General features: G+C 43.7%; 1 protein-coding gene across 1 annotated transcript; it reads left to right on the top strand.

Annotated features, from left to right (window-relative positions):
- Positions 1–18,561: 18,561 nt before the first annotated feature.
- LOC311500026 (serine/threonine/tyrosine-interacting-like protein 1) lies at positions 18,562–20,940 on the top strand (the record flags this gene model as incomplete). The annotated part of the gene is made up of 5 exons (XM_084561204.1): positions 18,562–18,632; positions 18,775–18,905; positions 18,989–19,160; positions 19,611–19,747; positions 20,288–20,940. 5 exons carry the CDS (start codon positions 18,562–18,564, stop codon positions 20,938–20,940), a joined length of 1,164 nt encoding a protein of 387 aa, XP_084417330.1.
- Between the last annotated feature and the right edge of the window lie 390 nt (positions 20,941–21,330).

Consider the following 21,330-nt stretch of genomic DNA (forward strand, 5'->3'; position numbering starts at 1 on the left):
CAGTAAACACATAATGAGGTGGGTTTAATAGTGTGTGCCCGGTGCAAACATCCCTTTCCTGTAGAGGTGTGCGATACCGCTAGATTTGGTATCGATCCGATACAAGTAAATACAGGGCCAGTATCGCCGATACTGATACCGATATCGATACTTTTTAATAATTACGGTGGATGCACCATCAGTCTGAATCTAAATCTGAATGAATTTTCATGACATCTAAGTGTTCTTGTGATTTGCCTTTTGGATTATTAATCATTTAAGATCCAGTACATAATTTGGGCAAAGTTTATAAGGAAATAGAAAATACTTTATTATCACAATAAAAGTTTTTGTTCAGAAACAACACAAACTGATCACTTGAGAACAAATAAAAACAAATTATTTTTCAGGCAGAGTGTTCAGGAAGTACAATTATAAAACTAAATCTCTCCCTTCATTGCACTTCTTTCTGGATTTTCTTTCTTAAATACACAAAGTGTACAAAATTGTCACTCCACAACAAATATTATAAATGTAAGGAAGTGTTTAGGAAGTACAATACAATACAAAAATAAGACATTTATCTCCTAGTGCACTTTTTTTCTTCTTTCCAGGGGTCTGTCGGTGCCAGGTGGGCGGGGGATTTTAAAAATTTCCATATGCTTTTACAAGTTTGTTGTGTTACCACTGTATCTTACAGCCTTTTTACAAATAGTACAACTTGCTATCGTTTCATTTTCGGCCCGAAAATATAACTAAACAGCCCTACTCTTTCTCTCGTTGTGTGTAATGCGTTGCTGCTGGCCGGGCCTGGATGGTAGCGGTGGGCGGTGTTCGGTCACCTGTCGATCCGCCCACCACTACTTTCCTGACTGTTTTCTCTTTTAATCTGGAAAAGCTGTCAGACTTTCAAAGACTTCTCCCACAGAGCTGTAGTTAATAATTCCATTAGTGAGAGAGAAAAGTGAGAGTTTAAATGCCTTAAATATGGATGATAGTGTTTCACCTGACTTTCATTATCAGTAATGTTAAAAATTAGCCATAATTTCCATGCTTGCCATTAATAAAAAAACTGTCAGGCTCGTTAATATTTGCTGGAGAGTGTAACCTTCAGCCTTAAAAGGAAACCCTGAACCGTCTGACCTGTGCTGCTGATCTGTTCTTGTGAAAGAGTGGCTTTAGGAACTTTCCCATCAATGTGTCTTTACATTATTTGAACAAGGTTATCGGTGTTTAGGCACTTTGGTTTTCAAACCAGCAGTGGAAAAGAATGGAAATGAAAGAGAAAGAGAAAGAAAGGAAAGGTGCAGAAATGCGCAGAAAGGAGAGGAAGGGAAAGGAATGGAAAGGAAAGGAAATAAAAATTGTGGAAAGGATGGGAAAGGAAAAGAGCATAAAGGAAAGGAAAGGAAGGGAAGGGAAGGAAAGGAAAAGAACATTTGCTATGTGGTATCACGTTTACTGATTGTTTATCTCCCGTATCATGTCAGAAAATGTGTGTGAGAAGATCGGATAATGAAGCTGCAAATTTATTGTATCAGTAAACAACAAGCTGAAACAAGGGCAACTGGAGAACGACTGAAGGGGAGTTGGGTTGAAACAGGAACATCAGTGGGTGTTGCCCATTGGAAACTCACATTGACTGGGGTCTGTTATTGGGCAGATACTAACCTGTAGTTAGAGGAAACTGTTTGATCCTGTTTTCCTTCCCCAGTAAATGGTACTCTAATGACACATTAGCGGCCGGAGAGTCCAGTCTCAGGGTGTGAACAGGGGCTCAATCCGCCAGTTTTTTAGAATCGAAGAAGCTACTTGGATGAGTTTGCGATTGTTGCTTCGCTACGGAGCAAAACAGTTGCTGATGTTTCTGAGTAGTTTAGAGTCAGACTACAGGAGAATAAATGGCTGTAGCACCTGCTTTGCGGAGTGGAGCAGTGCAGCAGCAAGTGGGGAGACACACAGAGCCGATATACCGACCAGGAAGTTCAGTGACATCCCCAGCAGAAGAATAGCCAGCAGGTATCCGTGGAAGAGCAGGTTGTGCCAGCTGCCTTGACTCAACACCAGCCAGGGACTGTCTGGGTGCAGCAGCCACAGGAGGCCCAGCACCCAGCTCTGGTTCACCAGCTCGGTGTAGTAGATGTCAAAAGGAGACGTTTGAGCATCAGAAGGGTTGCGGCGCTCGGCCTCAGACACTTTAGCCAGCAAAGTCAAAGAGAGGCCGTGGAGGATTAACGCCACAGGTGCATACACGTACTCAAGAGGTTCAATACCAAAGAGGCCATTGGATGCTGCAGAGAGAGAAAAAGCTGATGAGAGGTTGATCTGAGGTTAAATGACATCTAATTTGAATTTTTTTTTTTTATAACCTGTAACGACAACAGATGTCCCGCTCAGGATGCAAATCAGAACAGAGATGTGTATAGATGGTCGTGTTTCCAGCTTCAGGGCGAAGCTAAACCCCACAGTGACTGGGGCCAGCACAGGCAGGACGAGGAGGAAGAGGTTGGCATACGAGCTGCTGGCTTTGGCCCACGTGGCCAGCACAGCTTGAACACTGTTACAGATAGCAGGCAGCAGCAGCCTCTCACCCAGGGACCTGGAGTAATGTTTCAGAGGCACCAAGCCCAGGAGATGGAGGAGATTTAAGAATAAAAGAGAGACCAGAACCTGGAGAGAAAGGATTATGTTACAGCATACACTTTGTGCATCGTGTAATGCTGTAGTGCAATGCTATGTTATCATTAGCTTACTTTTTTTTTTTTTTGAATTTTTATATCACAGCCAAAATAACTTTCTATAACCACACTAATGTGCACATGGCTGTATTTTGAAAACACACAGAGGACCAAGTTTCAAACTTTGGACGGGGTCACATTGATGTGGTCAGGTAACCATTCGGTTAAACATCTCATGAGTTCATTGACATTCAAACCCTTCTTCACCAACTCTCCCCATTTTGTCCTTTAAACTGGTTCACAGGAGAAAGTTATTTGAACAAATGATTGACAACAGCCCGACTGCTGTCAATGAACCTAGTGCTGTTAGTGCTACCTTTTCCAGGTGAGGGATGAATTAGCGTTTGTGATTGCAGGGATGTCAATAATGCAATAATGTAGCTGCGGCGTGAGCAAACACAACACAGTCAGGTCACAGTGCTCTTTGTAAACTAAGCAGCGGGTACAGCGACCTTGTGTCACGCGTATCACTACTTTCACACGCTTTCTAGTGTATTTTGTGCAGGCTGCAGGCACCAACCTGGGCAAAGCAGAGAGCCACAGCATACGGGTAGTGGTACTGAGGGATGAAGATCCTCGCCACGAAGTTTCTGAGTTTGTCAGCCAGGCTGTAAACCACCATGAGGACGAGGAAGAAGATGGGAAACAGGGGCTTCAGAGCCCGTCTTGAGGAGTTACAGCTATGAATAATGCAAATGTGTTATTGAATGAAGAAGGCATACAACCAGCTACTCATTTAACTGAAGATGATACTTGGGAAGTCTCCAAGTCAACACAATTAAATAAATCATGTGTTATATTTGGGTCTTCATTTGCACTATTGATATCAGCCCATGTTATTAATTTCTTGTCCTTATTTGCCTGTGTTTTTAACATATATGCTTCACCGATGAATAAATCTATAAAAACAAGCCTTGAAATGTGTATGTCAAGCTACCTACTGAACAAAATCTGGTTGAATTTGAATCAATGTCTACAGAAAATTTAAGATCTCTATTGAAATTCAAATAAATAATGTGTACCGTGATGACAATATTGTTATTATATCCTCTTATTATTATTATTTTACAAATTAAATCGATAGAAAAATGGACAAAGCGATTATAAAGGCTGTTGGATCCATTTATTTTTTGTTAAAATGTTTTTGTTGCAAATAACTGCAGCTTTGAAAAACAATACACAGCTATAACAAAATGTATAAAAATGTGCATCTTTTCAGATATAGCTGGAAAAACCTTAATAGCACTTACCTTTTATAATTAATCCCAAAGTCATATTTCATCTTCACGCTCCAGTCATTCCCTCTGGGTGGCTGTCAATGCTCGTCTATTGCCAACATTTATACATTTTAAGTAATATTAAGAGTTGCCTCGTTAACAAACACCAGCCTCTCTGCGTTTGTGCCAAACCGGCTCTCAACCTGTGCAGGCAGCATTCACCTCATTTGTTTTTTTACACCTGGACTTTGGTCTTGATGTGTTTGCCTTCTCAAAATTCTCCTTCAGCGTTATCAGAGGGAATCAATTTTTAATTGTCCATCTAAAAATTATTACAGGTTTTGTTGATCTATATTTTTTGCTAAAGACAGAGTAAATCCCAGGCTCTGTTTGCTTAAGCTTCCACACCTGTTCGTGACATTCCTCACAGTCCTTTTCCAGCTTTAGGTTCCCAGCCCCCCCCCCCGCATGGAGCCCACATGGCTGCACAAATGACAGCCTGTTTAACCAAACAGACTCATCAAACGGAGAGGATGGAGGTCTGCGCGCCCTGCAGCTCAGCGGCTGATCCAAAATACTATAATAGAGAATAGGACAGAGAGGGCGCAGCATGCTGACTGGGTGTCACTTAGGGTGACTCCAAAATGATCATGCCCTTACCCATGATATGTTTGGACACTTAATGCACAGTAGGACAAGTGTACATGTAAATGTAAATGTAAATGTAAACAGTGTGCACGTACACTTAACTGACCTTTCACAGTGTGCAGACCAGAGTGTTGGCAATAATTTCCCTCAGAGGCACAACAGGGGGCAGACATGCTCTGTTCTTCATTTCTCACTATAAGGACCCAGGTTGAAGAAAAAGAAAAAAAAAACAGGAATTAAGACAACTAAATAAATCATCAAGTAGAATTTTATGATAAATAATACATGTATGCTTATATAGTGCTTTTAAGAGATGACATCGTATCATACCAATTCTGGCTTCACTCAACTGGCTCCATTTGAATCAGTGTTAATTTCATCAGTCATTATAAAATTGAAAACGAATCTGAAACTCTAATACGAGTCCGTCAGCAGCTTCAGAGATTCAGGTTGGGGCCTTCTGGTTAAAGCTTAAACCGATCAGGCATGTGGATCATCCCACAGATACTTGATCAGTTTGGGATCTAGTGAATTTGGAGGCCAGGTCAACACCTTGTGCTGTTTTTCATTTGAGTTGTTCCTAAACCGTTTTTGTGTGTGTGAGGCTGCATCCTGCTGGGGACGGCTGCTGTCATCAGGGAGTGTCATTGCTATAGGGTGGGGGTGCCTGGTCTGGAATGGAAGTTTTTCACACAAACAAAGCTGCTTTAACATCTACATCTGTTGAGGTCATTTTTTCTGTTGTATTCTCCTGATCTTTCAGGGCCTGTGCGTGGGAGTAAGACAGATAACTGAAAGGAGTGAACAATGTGGGCTGCAAGGACGAAATATTGATTTCAGAGGTGGGGGGGGGGGACACAAGTATTTTTAATAAAACTCTAATCTTTCAGTTCACTGTGTTTTCTAGTAGTTCTTCTACTTTTCTGGTACTTTTAAGTTTAATGTTCCCTTATTTGGTTTGACTGGTTGTAAAGCATGTAGCAAAACATTAACACCCAATTCTGTGTTTTAACTTGTCAGTCAACTTCACTCCAACTCAGGATGCATGACATGAACAGTGGGACAATTTAGGGTGCAACAATCATCAATTTTGATGATACGGTTATAGAGGAAAAAATGTAGTTTCACAATTATCATGAGTTTGGATGTATAAAATCATATTTGTATATATTGTTTTTTTCCCCCTTTTTTAATAATAACAATAATAATAATACATTTTATTTATCAGCACTTTCAATAAAACTAATACACTTTACAAGATTATTGAGAGCTTTGTAAATGATGAGGAGGATCTTGAAGTGGATATGCTGCTTTATTGGAGCCAGTGAAGGTGTTGCAGGATGGCTGTAACGTATTTACACTTTGACTTCTAAAGAAGTCTCTTATGTCCACTTTTCTTTTTTTAGACATCCTGGCTGCGCCTAATTACCAAACACACATACGCACATGGACACCGATTCAAACGTTTATGTGAATGAAACCTCTGATATTACAATCCTTCTAGCTGACGTGACCCAGGCAGAACAAACGAACAATTTACAGTAGCAGATTAACAAGGACTCCTGCCCGCAGACTAGCAGACCGGTGTGACAGCAAGGTGCAGCGGGGACGGCCAATCACACAAGAAACGGCAGAGCCAATCGAGGAGCTTGTGGGCGGGTCTAAACTAAGCGAAACAGGCTTCAGCTTGAGCGGCCGTTTTCCGCTTGGTCCTAGTGCTTGACGCGTCTACTATAGCGTAACATTGTTTTAGGACGGTAAAAAGTGCAGGGGACCAAAACGGCCTTTTGAAAAAGTGCAGGGGACATGTCCCCTTTGTCCCCCCCCTCAAATTACATGAGCATCTGCAGATGCTGGATTAAACACACAGCAAGACCAGAGTGTTTTGATTTCCTTTTTTTCCAACAAATAATTTCCACCACAATGGTTTCTTCACCTCTTATCTTCTTGAGGTGTCCTTGAAGTTTTGTTTTTGTGGAATGACACAATAATTTACCACTAGGAATAATAAAGTACTACATTTCTACACACACTAATCAGTGATCTGTGCTGCTAGTAACAGTAACCTTATTATTCTGCCCTCGCCAGAATAAAGCTGACTTCTGGCTTGGCAGACAGCGAAACAGTTTCTCAAGAAAAACACAGCAGAGTCTTCAAGAAGGTTTTGATGCTTTACTTAAAGAAGAACTGTGAAACTGGAATACAAAACATAGAAAAAAAGCTAATGAACACATAAACATAAATTAAAATGATTTACTCCATACAACAAAAGCGTTAAATAAGTAGCGATTAGCTCGATGCTAACATAATATGGAAAATCCGATTGACGGGCTAGCGCATTAGCATCGGTCACGCTATTAACTTTTACACACAAACAATAAACTAAAACGGGACATCGTAACAGGTAAGTCAGACAGGTAATTCATATATATTCATATATTTACTCACAGACTTATATCCCTTCAAGGTACAGCGAGAAGAAAATTGGACCGTGCTTGGAGGTAACAGCTTCGTTGGGTGACTGGAGAGGAAGTACCGTAAACCTTTACGGACCAACAGTGCGGCAGCCTAATCAGTCCCCCTCCCTCTTAAAGGGGCAGCACACTCCCCGTCTGGTATAATGCTATACCACTATGTACCTTCAAGCAGCAATACTACATCTGTAGCGGGTCTTGAATATACCTTGGGGGAATCACCTTTATCAACCCTGAAGTCAACTTTACGGACCCTATTGTCCTGACCTGGAAAGGTGTTAACTATAAGTCCTGTAGGCCATTCATTCCGTTTGGTTTGGCTGTCTTTTAAAAGCACAATGTCTCCAATTTGTAGGTTGGGTTGTTCTCCTTGCCATTTCCTCCTTGGCTGAAGTGTAGCCAGGTACTCCTGACGTCATCGCTTCCAAAATGAATCAGTGAGTCCCTGGACCTGCTTCCACTGACTCCGGTAAACATCCTTAAGATCGAGGTCTCCTGATGGAGCAGACACAGAGTCGACCTTCTGTGTTAAAAGCATAGCAGGGGTAAGCACAGTTGGCATGTCGGAATCTGACAACACAGGGACTATTGGCCGTGCATTAATTATGGCGGCAACCTCTGCTATTAGAGTCACAAGGACTTTGTGTGTCAGACTGGGGGAATGCACCTTGAGCAACAAGCCGTCTAGGATGCGCCCCGAGCAACTCCTATCATTCTTTCCCACACTCCCCCCATGTGGGATGAGTGTGGAAGATTGAAGTCCCAGGTACAGCCTTGGCCTTTGAGGTAGGACTTAAGCTCTGCATTTTCCGGTGTTATGCCAAGTTCTTTGCATGCGCAGACAAAGTTCGTTCCTCGGTCCAAACGAAAGAGCTTTGCTGGACCCCTGATGACAGTAAATCTTCTCAGTGCATTTATGAAGCTTGACGTCGACAGAGACTCCACTACCTCCACATGAACTGCTCTTGTGACCAAACAGGTAAACATAACGACCTAGCGCTTGCTTTCTGAGAGGCCTCCTCTAGTACGATGAGCACACACGGACCATGGTCCAAATACATCCAGTCCGACCTGTGTGAATGGCGGTGCTTGGGTGAGTCGATCAGCAGGTAAGTTGGACATTTTTTGTTTTTCCATACTTCCTCTTAACCTTCTGCAGGTGACACACTTGTGTATGATGCTCGATACTAGTCTCTTTCCTCTCAGAATCCACAGTCCGGCAGACCTGACGGCTCCTTCAGTGATGTGCCTGCCCTGATGTGCAACTTGCTCGTGATAATACTGCACCAACAGGGTTGCAATGTGGACGTTTTTAGGGATGATTATAGGATGTTTCTCCTCCCATGAGATTGCAGCTGATGTCAGGCGGCCGCCAATCCTTAGCACACCATCTGTATCCAAGATGGGGTCGAGATGCCGGAGAGGGCTGTGTTTTGAGACAATTTCTCCTTTGGCCAGGCTCCTGAAATCCTCTTTAAAGGCCGCCTGCTGCACAGTTTGAACAGTTAAGGTTAGATTATGCTTCCGCGTAGTGATCACGCAATGGTCACGCAATGGCCACGCAGTTGCTCGGACGCAGTCGTGAGACCGTGATGGTTCTGCGTGGGGTTTACGTGTCGAAATGCATGCCACACCGGTAGAGGGCGCTATGGTTTTTTGTGACCGACCGACCGACACTCTTGTGACTATCTCGCCTCGTTATTTACCTTCCGGCTTTTGCCGTAGTCACAGTGAACGATGGACACCGAGACAGAGAGACTGGCGTTGGAGCTCCAAATTATTCAAGCAGAGGAAGAAATACTTCTATTGCAAATTAGGGCACGACAAAGGAGACAATTATATTTATGAGTGGAAACCGGAAAAGCGGTCTCCAGCGGATGTAGTTAGCGGACCAATCACAGCCAATGCCGCTGCGTTGCTGCTGCGTTGCTGTTGCGTCGCCTCGACGCGCGTCGAGGATTTTTGGGAGGTGCGCGTCTGGCCCTTGCGTAGGACGCACGGGGGTCCGCAAGGACGCAATAGGTCCGCAATAGGTCCGTACGCACGGACGCGCTGTGTCAACGCGGAAGCATAAATTAGGCTTTACTGTTCTTGCTTACATATGCGCATCTGCTTTTGGCGTATCTCCCTCCGGAGCTGTAGCACAGGATCTGACCTTCTGAATGAGCTTAGCTAGTCCATTTGTCAGCCTTTTCCAGCTAAAAAAGCGTGCGAATCTGTGTGAACCAAGCAGCGTTGCAGAAGCTTTTGTAGCAAAGGTTGCAACCGATGGACGCATGTCTGCATCCGTGTCTGGTTCAACGAGTTCAAAGGAGTCTGAGTGAGTAGGGGTCGCTCCATCGTCTTTCTTGAGAAAGGATGGTCCTGAAAACCAATTTGTCTCTTCCAGGAGTGCGGCTTGTATTGGTCGCGTGCCATGATCTGCAGGATTGTGTTCTGTGCTGACAAAGTACCACTGCTCTGGGTGTGATGACTTCCGGATGCGTGCAACTCTGTTAGCGACGTACACATAGAACCTCCGGTTGGTGTAGTAGATATAGCCTAGCACAATTCTAGAGTCAGTGTAGAACTTTACTGAGTGAATCCTGATGTCCAGTTCATCTATTAACATGTCAGCAAGCTCGACTGCGAGCAGAACTGCACAAAGCTCCAGACGAGGCACAGTATGGGAGTGACGTGGTGCTAATTTCGATTTCCCCATGCAGAATCCTACATTACTGTGTCTTTCATCGTTGACGGCTCTGAGGTAGGCCACTGCAGAGATGGCTGTGGCTGACGCATCAGAGAAGACACATAGTTACCTGTGTTGTGTAGATAGCAAAGAGACAGGTAGGTATGGTCTTGGTATATGACGTTTTTTCAAGAGCTTTGAGTGAGTCTTTCCAAGATTTCCACTGAGTTTCTTTTTCAGCAGGTATTGGGGTATCACAGTCGTAATGTTCTGTGCACAGATCTCTGACAATAGCCTTGCCTTGTACTGTTATTGGAGCAACAAATCCCAGTGGATCGAATATGCTGTAGACTGTAGAGAGGATGCCCCTACGGGTGAATGGTTTCTCCTCTCTGGAGACAAGGAAGGTAAAGCTGTCAGTCTGAAGGTGCCAGTTAAGACCCAAACTTTTCTGCAGGGGTAAAGGATCCACACTTAGCTCTAGGTCTTTCAGCTCTTTAGTACGTTCTTCAGGCAGAAATGCTTCCATCACTGCATTATGATTAGATGCTATTTTATGCAGTTGTATGTTTGAGTCAGCTAACATTTCTTTAGTCTTTTTCAGGACTTGGATGGCATCGTCGTCGGTGGAGAATGAGGTAAGTCCGTCATCAACATAAAAGTTCCTATGAACGAACTGTTTTGCCTCGGTGCCATATTCTTCCTGACCTTGCAGGGCTGCTCTCCTCAAACCATATATGGCAACAGCGGGAGCGGGGCTATTGCCAAAAACGTGTACAGTCATTCGGTACTCCGTGATCTTTTTTGTAGGGTCATTGTCTTCAAACCAGAGGAAGCACAAGAAATCGCAGTGTTCCTGGCAGACCTTGAAGCAGTAGAACATTTGTTCGATATCCGCTGCCACTGCCACAGGCTCCTTACGGAAACGAGTAAGGACTCCCAAAAGTGTGTTATTCAGGTAAGGGCCACTCAACAGGACGTCGTTAAGGGAGACGCCGTTGTGCTTGGCGCTGGAGTCGAACACTGCTCGTACCTGGCCTGGCTTGTGTGGATGGTAAACTCCAAAGATTGGTAAGTACCAACACTCTTGTTCCTCACTGTGTGGTGGAGCTGGTTCAGCATGACCTGCCTGGAAGATCTTCCGCATGAAAGTGATCATGTGTTCTTTCATGTCTGTCTTTTTCTCAAGCATGCGGCGCAACGTCGCGAGACGCTTGACTGCTTGCGTTCTGTTGTTAGGGAGTCTACGCCTAGGTTCCCTGAAAGGCAGGGGCGCCACCCAACTGTTGGAGTCATCCATGAAGACCTCCCTGTCCATTATTTCCAAAAAGGCTTTGTCTTCCACAGACATGGCGGGCTTATCGTCGTCTGGTGTCTGCTGGAAGACTCCTTTGCCAAGGCTATCTTCTTCATCAAATAAGTCTTTCGGCTCGTTAGCCTTTGGAAAGTGATGGCGATGTACTGAAATATCCGGCTTCTCTTTGACGTGGATACTGTTGGTACAAGGGTCAAACAAAGATGTACGTCCGTTACTCAGTACATTAGTTCGGTAGACGTTAGCGCAGTCTGATTTGTGGGCTCTTCCAACACATACCTCTCCTATGATCTGCCAGCCCAAATCAAGATGCTGGGCATAGGGGGAATCGTTGGGCCCATTGCAGTGTTCTCGAACCTTGTGTGCCCTTGGCGTGTCTCGGCCGAGCTGGATGAGGATAGATGCGGAGGGGTCGAGAGCTGGGATCATGTCCACAACACGCTTGAGATGTTTATAATGTCTGGCAATCTCAGGCATGGGGATTTCCGACTTGTCGTCTGGAAGCATGTCACATTCAATTAGAGTGGGAAGTGGTATGTGGGTTTTACCATCTAGCGACTCCATGATGAAGTTGTTAGCTCTCCGCCCTGTGGTTTCAATGACTCCCGAGCAGGTCTTCAGGGTGTATGCTGCCGTGCCCTCTGTAATACCAAAGAGTTCAAAAAACTTCTTGCCAGGGACTTATTGCTCTGCTCATCAAGAACTACATACGCCTTGACCGCTCTCTCTCTCTGACATGCTGGATACACTCTGACGAAACATATTTTGGAGCATGATCTTGACTTTACTGTCGACCCATAGATGTCAGTGCATTTCGATGTGACAGTCTGAAGGACTCTTTCATCCTGCTCCCCGCCTTGATCTCTCATGGTAACAGAGCTCCAAGTCATCCATGTAGCCGGCCCTGTGTGTAATGCTGTTAGGTGGCTGTCGCTCCTGCATTCTCTGCACTGAATGTTTTTTCCACAGTCTTTAGCTAGGTGACTAGTTGAGGCACAGCACCTATAGCAAATATTCTTCTCTTTTAGATATGCTTTCCTCTCATCCAAAGATTTGCTCCTGAAACTGCGACACTTCCTAAGGGAGTGAGGTTTGTTGTGGAGTGGACATTGTTCATCTGGATCAGCCATCATTTTCTTTGCAGGACTATTGTGGTTGCTATCAGAGTTTACTGAGACCTCCGTCTTTTTGACAGAAACAGATGTCCTCATGTCGTGTTTAAAGGACTGCTCCACTTTTCACCCACTCGAACCACCTGTGAGTTGAGCAAAGCTTGGATCGTTGAGTGTTCTGGCTTGATCACAGGGCCGGTTTTTGCCATGGGCAATGTGGGCGACCGCCCAGGGCGCAATCTATGTGAGGGCGCACGAGTGCCTTCAAAAAAAATAAAAATAAAAAAAAAATAAAAAATATCGCCAGTTTTCTAGACTACCGCCAGTAGCGGTTTTAGGCACGGGCGAACATAATCATTTGTGTCATTTTTTCATGACACAAGGGGGGCGGCATGAGCACTTGGAAAATAAATAAATAAATAAATCTGCACCGCTACATGGTTTTCTATCATCTGTCATATCTGTGTGGGGAACTGGCAAATTGGCGCCCCCTGCAGCTGCTGGCTGAGAAGGCGCCATGCACAGAAGCTGTGTGTGAGAAAGGGGTGGGGGGGGACAGTTCACCTGGGTCTCTCCCAAATTGAACGGACGGCGGGGGGGTCCACTGTATAAAGGGCTAAAGTCAGTCACACCTTGACTTTGTTCCATATAACGCACATTTCATTCATAATATTATAAATACAAGCCGAGAATTCCTGCATGTTTTTGTTTTTATGAATTGTGTGAAATGGCCAAATAAAAAATAAAAATAGGTAATACAAAACGATTATGTGGTCACCAAGGTGAATTGGTTTAGTCTTGACTTCTGGTCGTGAGTGACAGCGTTGGAGGATGGAAATCTATTGATTGTCGAGTGTCAAATAAACGCAGAGATGGACAGAAAAAGAAAAGATAAAGGTATGCTATGTTCTCTCTGTATGATTACAGTATCATGTCATGAATCAAGGGCTAATGTTAATTGGTGGTATACGTTTGTTAGACTTTTTGCTACGATGCTTGCAATGCTTATACAACAGTAATTCGTCTTAACACCAGATCTAATTTCACCTTAAGATTGTGCTTTGCAACAAAACTGTTCCAAGTTCCAAGCTCGCAGGTGGTCTCGCCCGGGGCGCAATTAAATGTAGAACCGCCACTACTTGATCACAAACAAACTTGGCAGAGAAGGAGAAAGGTGGGTATGATATGCGATATCTGTCTTTGTATTGAGATGCTACGGAGACCCACTTGTCATGCAGGGAGTATGGCAGCTTCTGGACGATTGGAGTGATGCCTCGAGAGGTGTCCAAGTAATTGAGACCAGGTAAGAATCCATGCGCCCTGGCAGCTTCAAGCACCAAGAGAAGGTCTCCCAACTCCGTCAGTCTTTGATTTTCTCGATATGAGATTCTTGGAAACTCATCCACCTTCTTGAGAAGTGCATTTTCTATAGCTTCAGGTGATCCATAGCAGTCTTCCAACCTTCGCCATACCATATTCACACCTGCTGTTGCATCATAGATGTGAACTGCTCGTATTCTCTTTGCATGTTCACATGATTTCGGCCCAAGCCGTTTACACAGCAGATTGAGCTCCTCCCTCGCTGTCAGATTTAAGTCCACTGTAGAACTGTGGACTTATGCCTTCCAGGCCCAATAATTTTCCGGAAGATCGTCGAACCTCAACAGACCGGAGCTTATCATCTCTCGACGTATTAAACACTTGGCCAGATCAGTTGTAGATGATGAACTGGGTTCGTTGGTTCTGGGAGTAGCACCAGTCTGTGAGTAAGGAGGTTGGTAACTACTGGCTTGTCTCGCGTTGTGTGATTGCATCCGATGGCTGGAACTGTGAGGATGCTCTTGTCCCAGAGAGCCCATCCTCGATACACCTTGAGTGTAAGTGTGATGGTGATATGGAGTTGAATCATCCTCCTGTTTGAATGTTTGCAAAGCAGGTAAGTCATAGTAGCTGAGTTCACAGTTGCTGACCTCGCTTGACTCATCTTTACCTTCCCCCATGTTGTTTTCAGCTCTCTCACCGTTGTCCATTGTTGGCTGGCGTATTGGTGTTGCTATAGGTTCTGGTGGCTTTGAGTCTTGATGAGGCTCAGGTCTTGGATTCTCAATGCCCTGATGTTCAGCATATTCGGCTGCCTCCAAAACGCTAGCTTCAGCGATGGCTGCTGCGGCCTCACTCTCTAGCTTTAGTGTGTGCAGACTAGCTTGTAGCTCAGCTTTCCTTCTGGCAGCCTCAGCGGCAGCCTTTTGTTATTGCTCTTCAACATATGCTTGTGCTTTCATCACGTCTGCTTCTTTTTGTGCAAATGATGCTTTTGCACACGCAGCCTCTGCTTTAGCGCTGTTGAACGCTGACTGCTACGTGAAGTGCTGGAACACACTGACCTCGTCTCAAATGTGCCGTCATTGTCATCCATCTTGTAGCTTTAATGTCAGAAAGAGACTGTGTTTCCACGAAGATCCACTCTCTGCAGCTCACCCGTCAGGCGAAGTCTTTTCACTAGTCTGCCCTCGCCAGAATAAAGCTGACTTCTAGCTTGGCAGACAGCTAAACAGTTTCTCAAGAAAAACACAGCAGAGTCTTCAAGAAGGTTTTGATGCTTTACTTAAAGAAGAACTGTGAAACTGGAATACAAAACATAGAAAAAAAGCAAATGTAAATACTTCGTTTTGTCTGTATCTAGTACATTCAGAAATACGACACACATAAACATAAATCAAAATTATTATTTACTCCATACAACAAAAGTGTTAAATAAGTAGCGATTAGCTCGATGCTAACATAATATGGAAAATCCGATTGACGGGCTAGCGCATTAGCATCGGTCACGCATCGGGGCACAGGGGACATGTCCCCTGCACTTTTTCAAAAGGCCGTTTTGGTCCCCTGCACTTTTTACAGTCCTAAAACAATGTTACGCTATAGGAGACGCGTCAAGCACATTGACTTACCGGAGTCAGTGGTAGCTGGTCCAGGGACTCACTGATTCATTTTGGAAGCGATGGCGTCAGGAGTGGCTACACTTCAGCCAAGGAGGAAATGGCAAGGAGAACAATCCAACCTACAAATTGGAGACATTGTGCTTTTAAAAGACAGCCAAACCAAACGGAATGAATGGCCTACAGGACTTATAGTTAACACCTTTCCAGGTCAGGACAATAGGGTCCGTAAAGTTGACTTCAGGGTTGATAAAGGTGATTTCCCCCAAGGTATAGTCAAGACCCGCTACAGATGTAGTATTGCTGCTTGAAGGTACATAGTGGTATAGCATTATACCAGACGGGGAGTGTGCTGCCCCTTTAAGAGGGAGGGGGACTGATTAGGCTGCCGCTGTTGGTCCGTAAAGGTTTAAGGCATAGACATATATACACACATATATATATATATATATATATATATACATGTATATATGTCTATGGTTTTAAGGTACTTCCTCTCCAGTCACCCAAGGAAGCTGTTACCTCCAAGCACGGTCCATTTTTCTTCTCGCTGTACCTTGAAGGGATATAAGTCTGTGAGTAAATATATGAATATATATGAATTACCTGTCTGACTTACCTGTTACGATGTCCCGTTTTAGTTTATTGTTTGTGTGTAAAAGTTAATAGCGTGACCGATGCTAATGCGCGTCAATCGGATTTTCCATATTATGTTAGCATCGAGCTAATCGCTGCTTATTTAACACTTTTGTTGTATGGAGTAAATCATTTTAATTTATGTTTATGTGTTCATTAGCTTTTTTTCTATGTTTTGTATTCCAGTTTCACAGTTCTTCTTTAAGTAAAGCATCAAAACCTTCTTGAAGACTCTGCTGTGTTTTTCTTGAGAAACTATTTAGCTGTCTGCCAAGCTAGAAGTCAGCTTTATTCTGGCGAGGGCAGAATAATAAGGTTACTGTTACTAGCAGCACAGATCACTGATTAGTGTGTGTAGAAATGTAGTACTTTATTATTCCTAGTGGTAAATTATTGTGTCATTCCACAAAAACAAAACTTTAAGGACACCTCAAGAAGATAAGAGGTGAAGAAACCATTGTGGTGGAAATTATTTGTTGGAAAAAAAGGAAATCAAAACACTCTGGTCTTGCTGTGTGTTTAATCCAGCATCTGCAGATGCTCACGTAATTTGAGGGGGGGGGGGGGGGGGGACACAGGGGACCTGTCCCCTGCACTTTTTCAAAAGGCCGTTTTGGTCCCCTGCACTTTTTACCGTCCTAAAACAATGTTACGCTATAGTAGACGCGTCAAGCACTAGGACCAAGCGGAAAACGGCCGCTCAAGCTGAAGCCTGTTTCCCTTAGTTTAGACCCGCCCACAAGCTCCTCGATTGGCTCTGCCGTTTCTTGTGTGATTGGCCGTCCCCGCTGCACCTTGCTGTCACACCGGTCTGCTAGTCTGCGGGCAGGAGTCCTTGTTAATCTGCTACTGTAAATTGTTCGTTTGTTCTGCCTGGGTCACGTCAGCTAGAAGGATTGTAATATCAGAGGTTTCATTCACATAAACGTTTGAATCGGTGTCCATGTGCGTATGTGTGTTTGGTAATTAGGCGCAGCCAGGATGTCTAAAAAAAGACGTTACAGCCATCCTGCAACACCTTCACTGGTTCCAATAAAGCAGCATATCCACTTCAAGATCCTCCTCATCATTTACAAAGCTCTCAATAATCTTGTAAAGTGTATTAGTTTTATTGAAAGTGCTGATAAATAAAATGTATTATTATTATTGTTATTATTAAAAAAGGGAAAAATACAATATATACAAATATGATTTTATAAATCCAAACTCATGATAATTGTGAAACTACATTTTTTCCTCTATAACCATATCATCAAAATTGATGATTGTTGCACCCTAAATTGTCCCACTGTTCATGTCATGCATCCTGAGTTGGAGTGAAGTTGACTGACAAGGTAAAACACAGAATTGGGTGTTAATGTTTTGCTACATGCTTTACAACCAGTCAAACCAAATAAGGGAACATTAAACTTAAAAGTACCAGAAAACTAGAAGAACTACTAGAAAACACAGTGAACTGAAAGATTAGAGTTTTATTAAAAATACTTGTGTCTCCCCCCCACCTCTGAAATCAATATTTCGTCCTTGTATATTTTCATATGTTTACTCACAGACTTATATCCCTTCAAGGTACAGCGAGAAGAAAAATGGACCGTGCTTGGAGGTAACAGCTTCGTTGAGTGACTGGAGAGGAAGTACTTTAAACCTGTACGGACCAACAGTGCGGCAGCCTCCCTCTTAGGGCAGCACACTTATTGTTCATAGGGTTAAGTCTAAGCTGCAGTGTACCACTTAGGATACTACATAATAAAACAGAATAGGAAAATTTAGATCGAAATGACCCGAAGATGGACATAAGGTACATAAGGTATGCAATGTGTAGACTGTGTCATGAAATAAAGGGCAGTGCAATACACTAGAACAGCTGCAGTGGCTTTAATTGTTGTTGTGGCCATATGTAAACCTCACAGGCTGCAACGAAGAGGTAAAAGTAAAACCATAAACCACACAGGGCAGGGGGCAGTGGATTCAGAGGAGGAGTGTGTGACGGATGGAAAAGGCTGAGACTGAGGGAAAGTGAACAGTAAGTGATGTGAAGGTGGAGGAGGGGCAACAACATGGCCGAGAGTAACAACTGAGGGGGCCAACTGATACGAACAGTAAGACTCAAAACTTATCTTAAATCTTTTGCAGGATGCTTATGATGGACACAGTCCACACAGGAATTAGGATTTAAGCATTATTAATAGCTCTGTTATTATATTTCTCAGATCTTAACAGCTGTTGGTTGGATATGTCTGTTGCAGTCCCTTCGCATTGCCTGTTTTTTTTGTGCTGCATTATCCCTTTTGTCTCCATCTAGTCTTTTTGAGTGCTAAAAATGGCTTACAAGAAAAAAGCATTTTCCCTTTTTTCTCATTATTAACCATCAATACAGGCATTAAAAATAGTTTAATCTCTAGGTAAATAGTACCCTAGTATGGGTATCCTCCCTCATTCTTTCTGTTATCTAAACACTGACCTAATTTCTGTACGTTCTTCAGAGCTAGCTTAAAACCTTGTCCTGGAAAAAATGATGGTGCTCAGTGTGACTATTGGAAGTTAATTTGGGTGAAGTAGGACTTTCTAGGTCTCTCCTCCGTCACCTGTCACAGCCAGCTACTGTGTGGCCCTCTAGAGCACTTAACCATTGCTGTGTTTCCAAGACCACCGGCTAAATTAAGTGCAAGGCAGAAGCAGGGCTGAGCGAGAATCACAGCACCAATAAATCGTGCTTAGTGGGTTATTTACCTTTTTTTTTTTTTTATCTTATTACTTCTTGTCTGACTATTTGCGAAAGGATTCTTCAACACTTTTAACAATATTTTTTGTTTTTTGTAGCATGTTCTTCTAATGAAGGGCTGGTGGGAACAGCTGATGCATCTGCCAAATGACTTAAACGAGATGGGCATTGTACTGTCCAGGTAAATATTTCGGCAGTTTTTATTTTTTTCTGAATTTAAAATATTTGTGAGTTGGTTTTGTGTTTAGTCTCTTGTAATACTGCTTTGTTACTACCTGGAGATGGCAAAGCTCTGTGTGTGTGCGCCTCTTTGTTCATGTCAGAGTGAATAACAGTTGTAAAGCGGCCTCCAGAGAGCCTGTCAGCACGTTCCAAACCGTGAGCAGCATCTCTGACAGAGAGGTCAATAGCACAGATAGCGACCATTCCTCCATCATACCTGCCTCAAACAAAGGTAAAGGGTGTATTTTTACTTCTAATACGTCACTCACCCAAATACACACACGCTGTACTCTTTGTATTTCTTGTGCCTGCAAGCAGTGTGCGAGCCAGAGGAGGCTCTAGTTCCTGCCCTTCCAGAAACAGCCTGTGTAGAGCGAGGCTATATCACCCCGCAGCAAGTGTACAACCTGCTGAACGCTGAGGAAGGCCAGCCCGCCTTGTATGACCCCTACTATATGCTCATCCTGGACTGTCGCACTGCAGAGAGGTGGGTGTTGCTATCTGTACAGTATATCTAGCAGGTAAACCCAATAAAACCAAACAACAGAAGATAACAGCTTAAGATCAACACATTTATCTCAACAAACTTCGTAAAGATAGCATTTATTGTTGACGTCTGTGCACGACTTTGTGTATCCTGGATTAACAAAAGTCCAGCAAAGATTATTTCCTTTTCAGTCGATCTTAGAAAGGATGTAGGAGGCACAGTTTTTTGGGTCTAGATAGGTTTGTTGATGAAAGTAAGCTACAAGCTGCAGTTTATTTAACTTTTCAAAAATCATCAAATGTGTTAATCCTCTTCTGAAAGTAGTCCCCCAAAAAGTGCACTACTGACTCCTGTTTCAGCAGAAAAATGCCAATCAGTAATACAATCAGTAACTGAAGAACTCCTAGTCAATCACAATGATCCATATTATGAATAATTGTGTGTTTCTAGGTACAAGGACAGTCACGTGGTGACAGCGCGGGCCGCTGTGACGGTGATCCACCCTGAACTGGGCTGTCTGATCAGCTGCATAGAGCTGCAGAAGTATTCTATAATTCTGCTGTATGCAGAAGAGGGATGCAGCCCAGGTCAGCAATCCACAGTCAGCCTTTTGGGCACACACGTACGCTTTGAGAAATATAGCACAGCTGGGCTGGTGCACCGCAGATGGAAATATCTGAACAACTGTTAAAGTTTTGGCAGACATTCACGGTCTCAAGATTTTACTGAATTGTCTGAGGTAGATTTTCATGAAATTTCATTCAGATAATCATGTCACACTTGGAGAGATGAATCAGAATACATTTGGTGATTAATTTTTAATCATCAGATCAAACATTCATTTTGACCATTATGTATTTTGGTTTGTGAATTACTAAGGATGAATTCCCATCAGTATCCGTTTTATGCTGTGCTACCTCAATGTTAGCATTGGTAGGGTATGTTTGCATGTTGATATAAGATACAGTATTTGCTCAAAGCACCACTGTTCAGACTCACCGAGCCACTAGCAGAGCTATAAACTGTCTTAGGGAAGTCAACTTGTCTGTTTGGATTGTACTGATTTCTTCTTGCAGTGTCTGTTCTGCTACTTTGATTGTTTCTCTGTCTTTCTGTACATATTCCAGTGGGCAGTGTAAAGGCCAGGGCAGACTCCCCAGACCTCCAGCGCTGCTTTTTCCAACTCAGCGCTTTGGGAATGGACCCTGTCATCCTGCTTGGGGGATTCTCAGCCTTCCACTCCCTCTACTCTTTCCTCTGTACCCCACGTATGGTCCTGCTTGAACCTGAGAGGCACACTCTCACCATCTACCCCTCAGAAATCCTGGAAGGAGCTCTCTACCAGGGCTCAGCCTCCCAGGCCTCTGACTACCGCATCATCAAGAATCTACACATCACACATGTGGTCAATGCCACTGCCAACTGCCCCGATGCTTTCCCCAACACAGTGTGCTACCTGAGGCTGCGTCTTAGTGATGACGCCCAACAGGACCTGGTGGAGGCTCTGCCGCTGGCATCCAGGTTCATTAATGCGGCACTGAAGGCCGAGCCTGCCGGCCGCGTCCTGGTCCACTGCAGCATGGGCAGAAGTCGCAGCTCGGCACTGACGCTGGCCTTCCTCATGCAGCACCGGCGCTGGTCGCTGCTTCATGCCCTGCGTTGGCTGAAGGAGAGGAGGGCATGCACAGCACCCAACGTGAACTTCCTGCGTCAGCTGCTCACCTACGAGGAGCAGCTGTTTGGGAGACGACTCACGTCCCTGGACGACATTCGCCGATGACTGGAGGAAAAACGGAAACACTTGATTTTTTTTTTTCTACATTTCACATTAAGAGAAAGTGTATTATATATTTATTTCTCCAGTTTGCAATTGGGAAGATGAGCTGAGAATGAATTAACAGGATTTGTACTTGCAAGAAAGACTCTCAAAGACTCACCCCACCCACCCTCACACATTAATCTTGTTTCACCATCAGTGTTTCTTGAGCTATGCCTCAATAACATACAGATGTTTAATTATGGATGACTCAGTACAATATACTCGCCGTTATGACATTTTGCTTGATGATAGCTGATAGAACATGTACATTAATAAAGTGTATTTATTTCATTTTGATTCATTTTCTTGAATTGTGTTGTATCATAAAATGATATAGTCTGAGGAGGCATG

The sequence above is a fragment of the Chelon labrosus genome, assembly GCF_963514085.1.
Source record: "Chelon labrosus genome assembly, chromosome: 15".
In the NCBI taxonomy this organism is placed as follows: domain Eukaryota; kingdom Metazoa; phylum Chordata; class Actinopteri; order Mugiliformes; family Mugilidae; genus Chelon; species Chelon labrosus.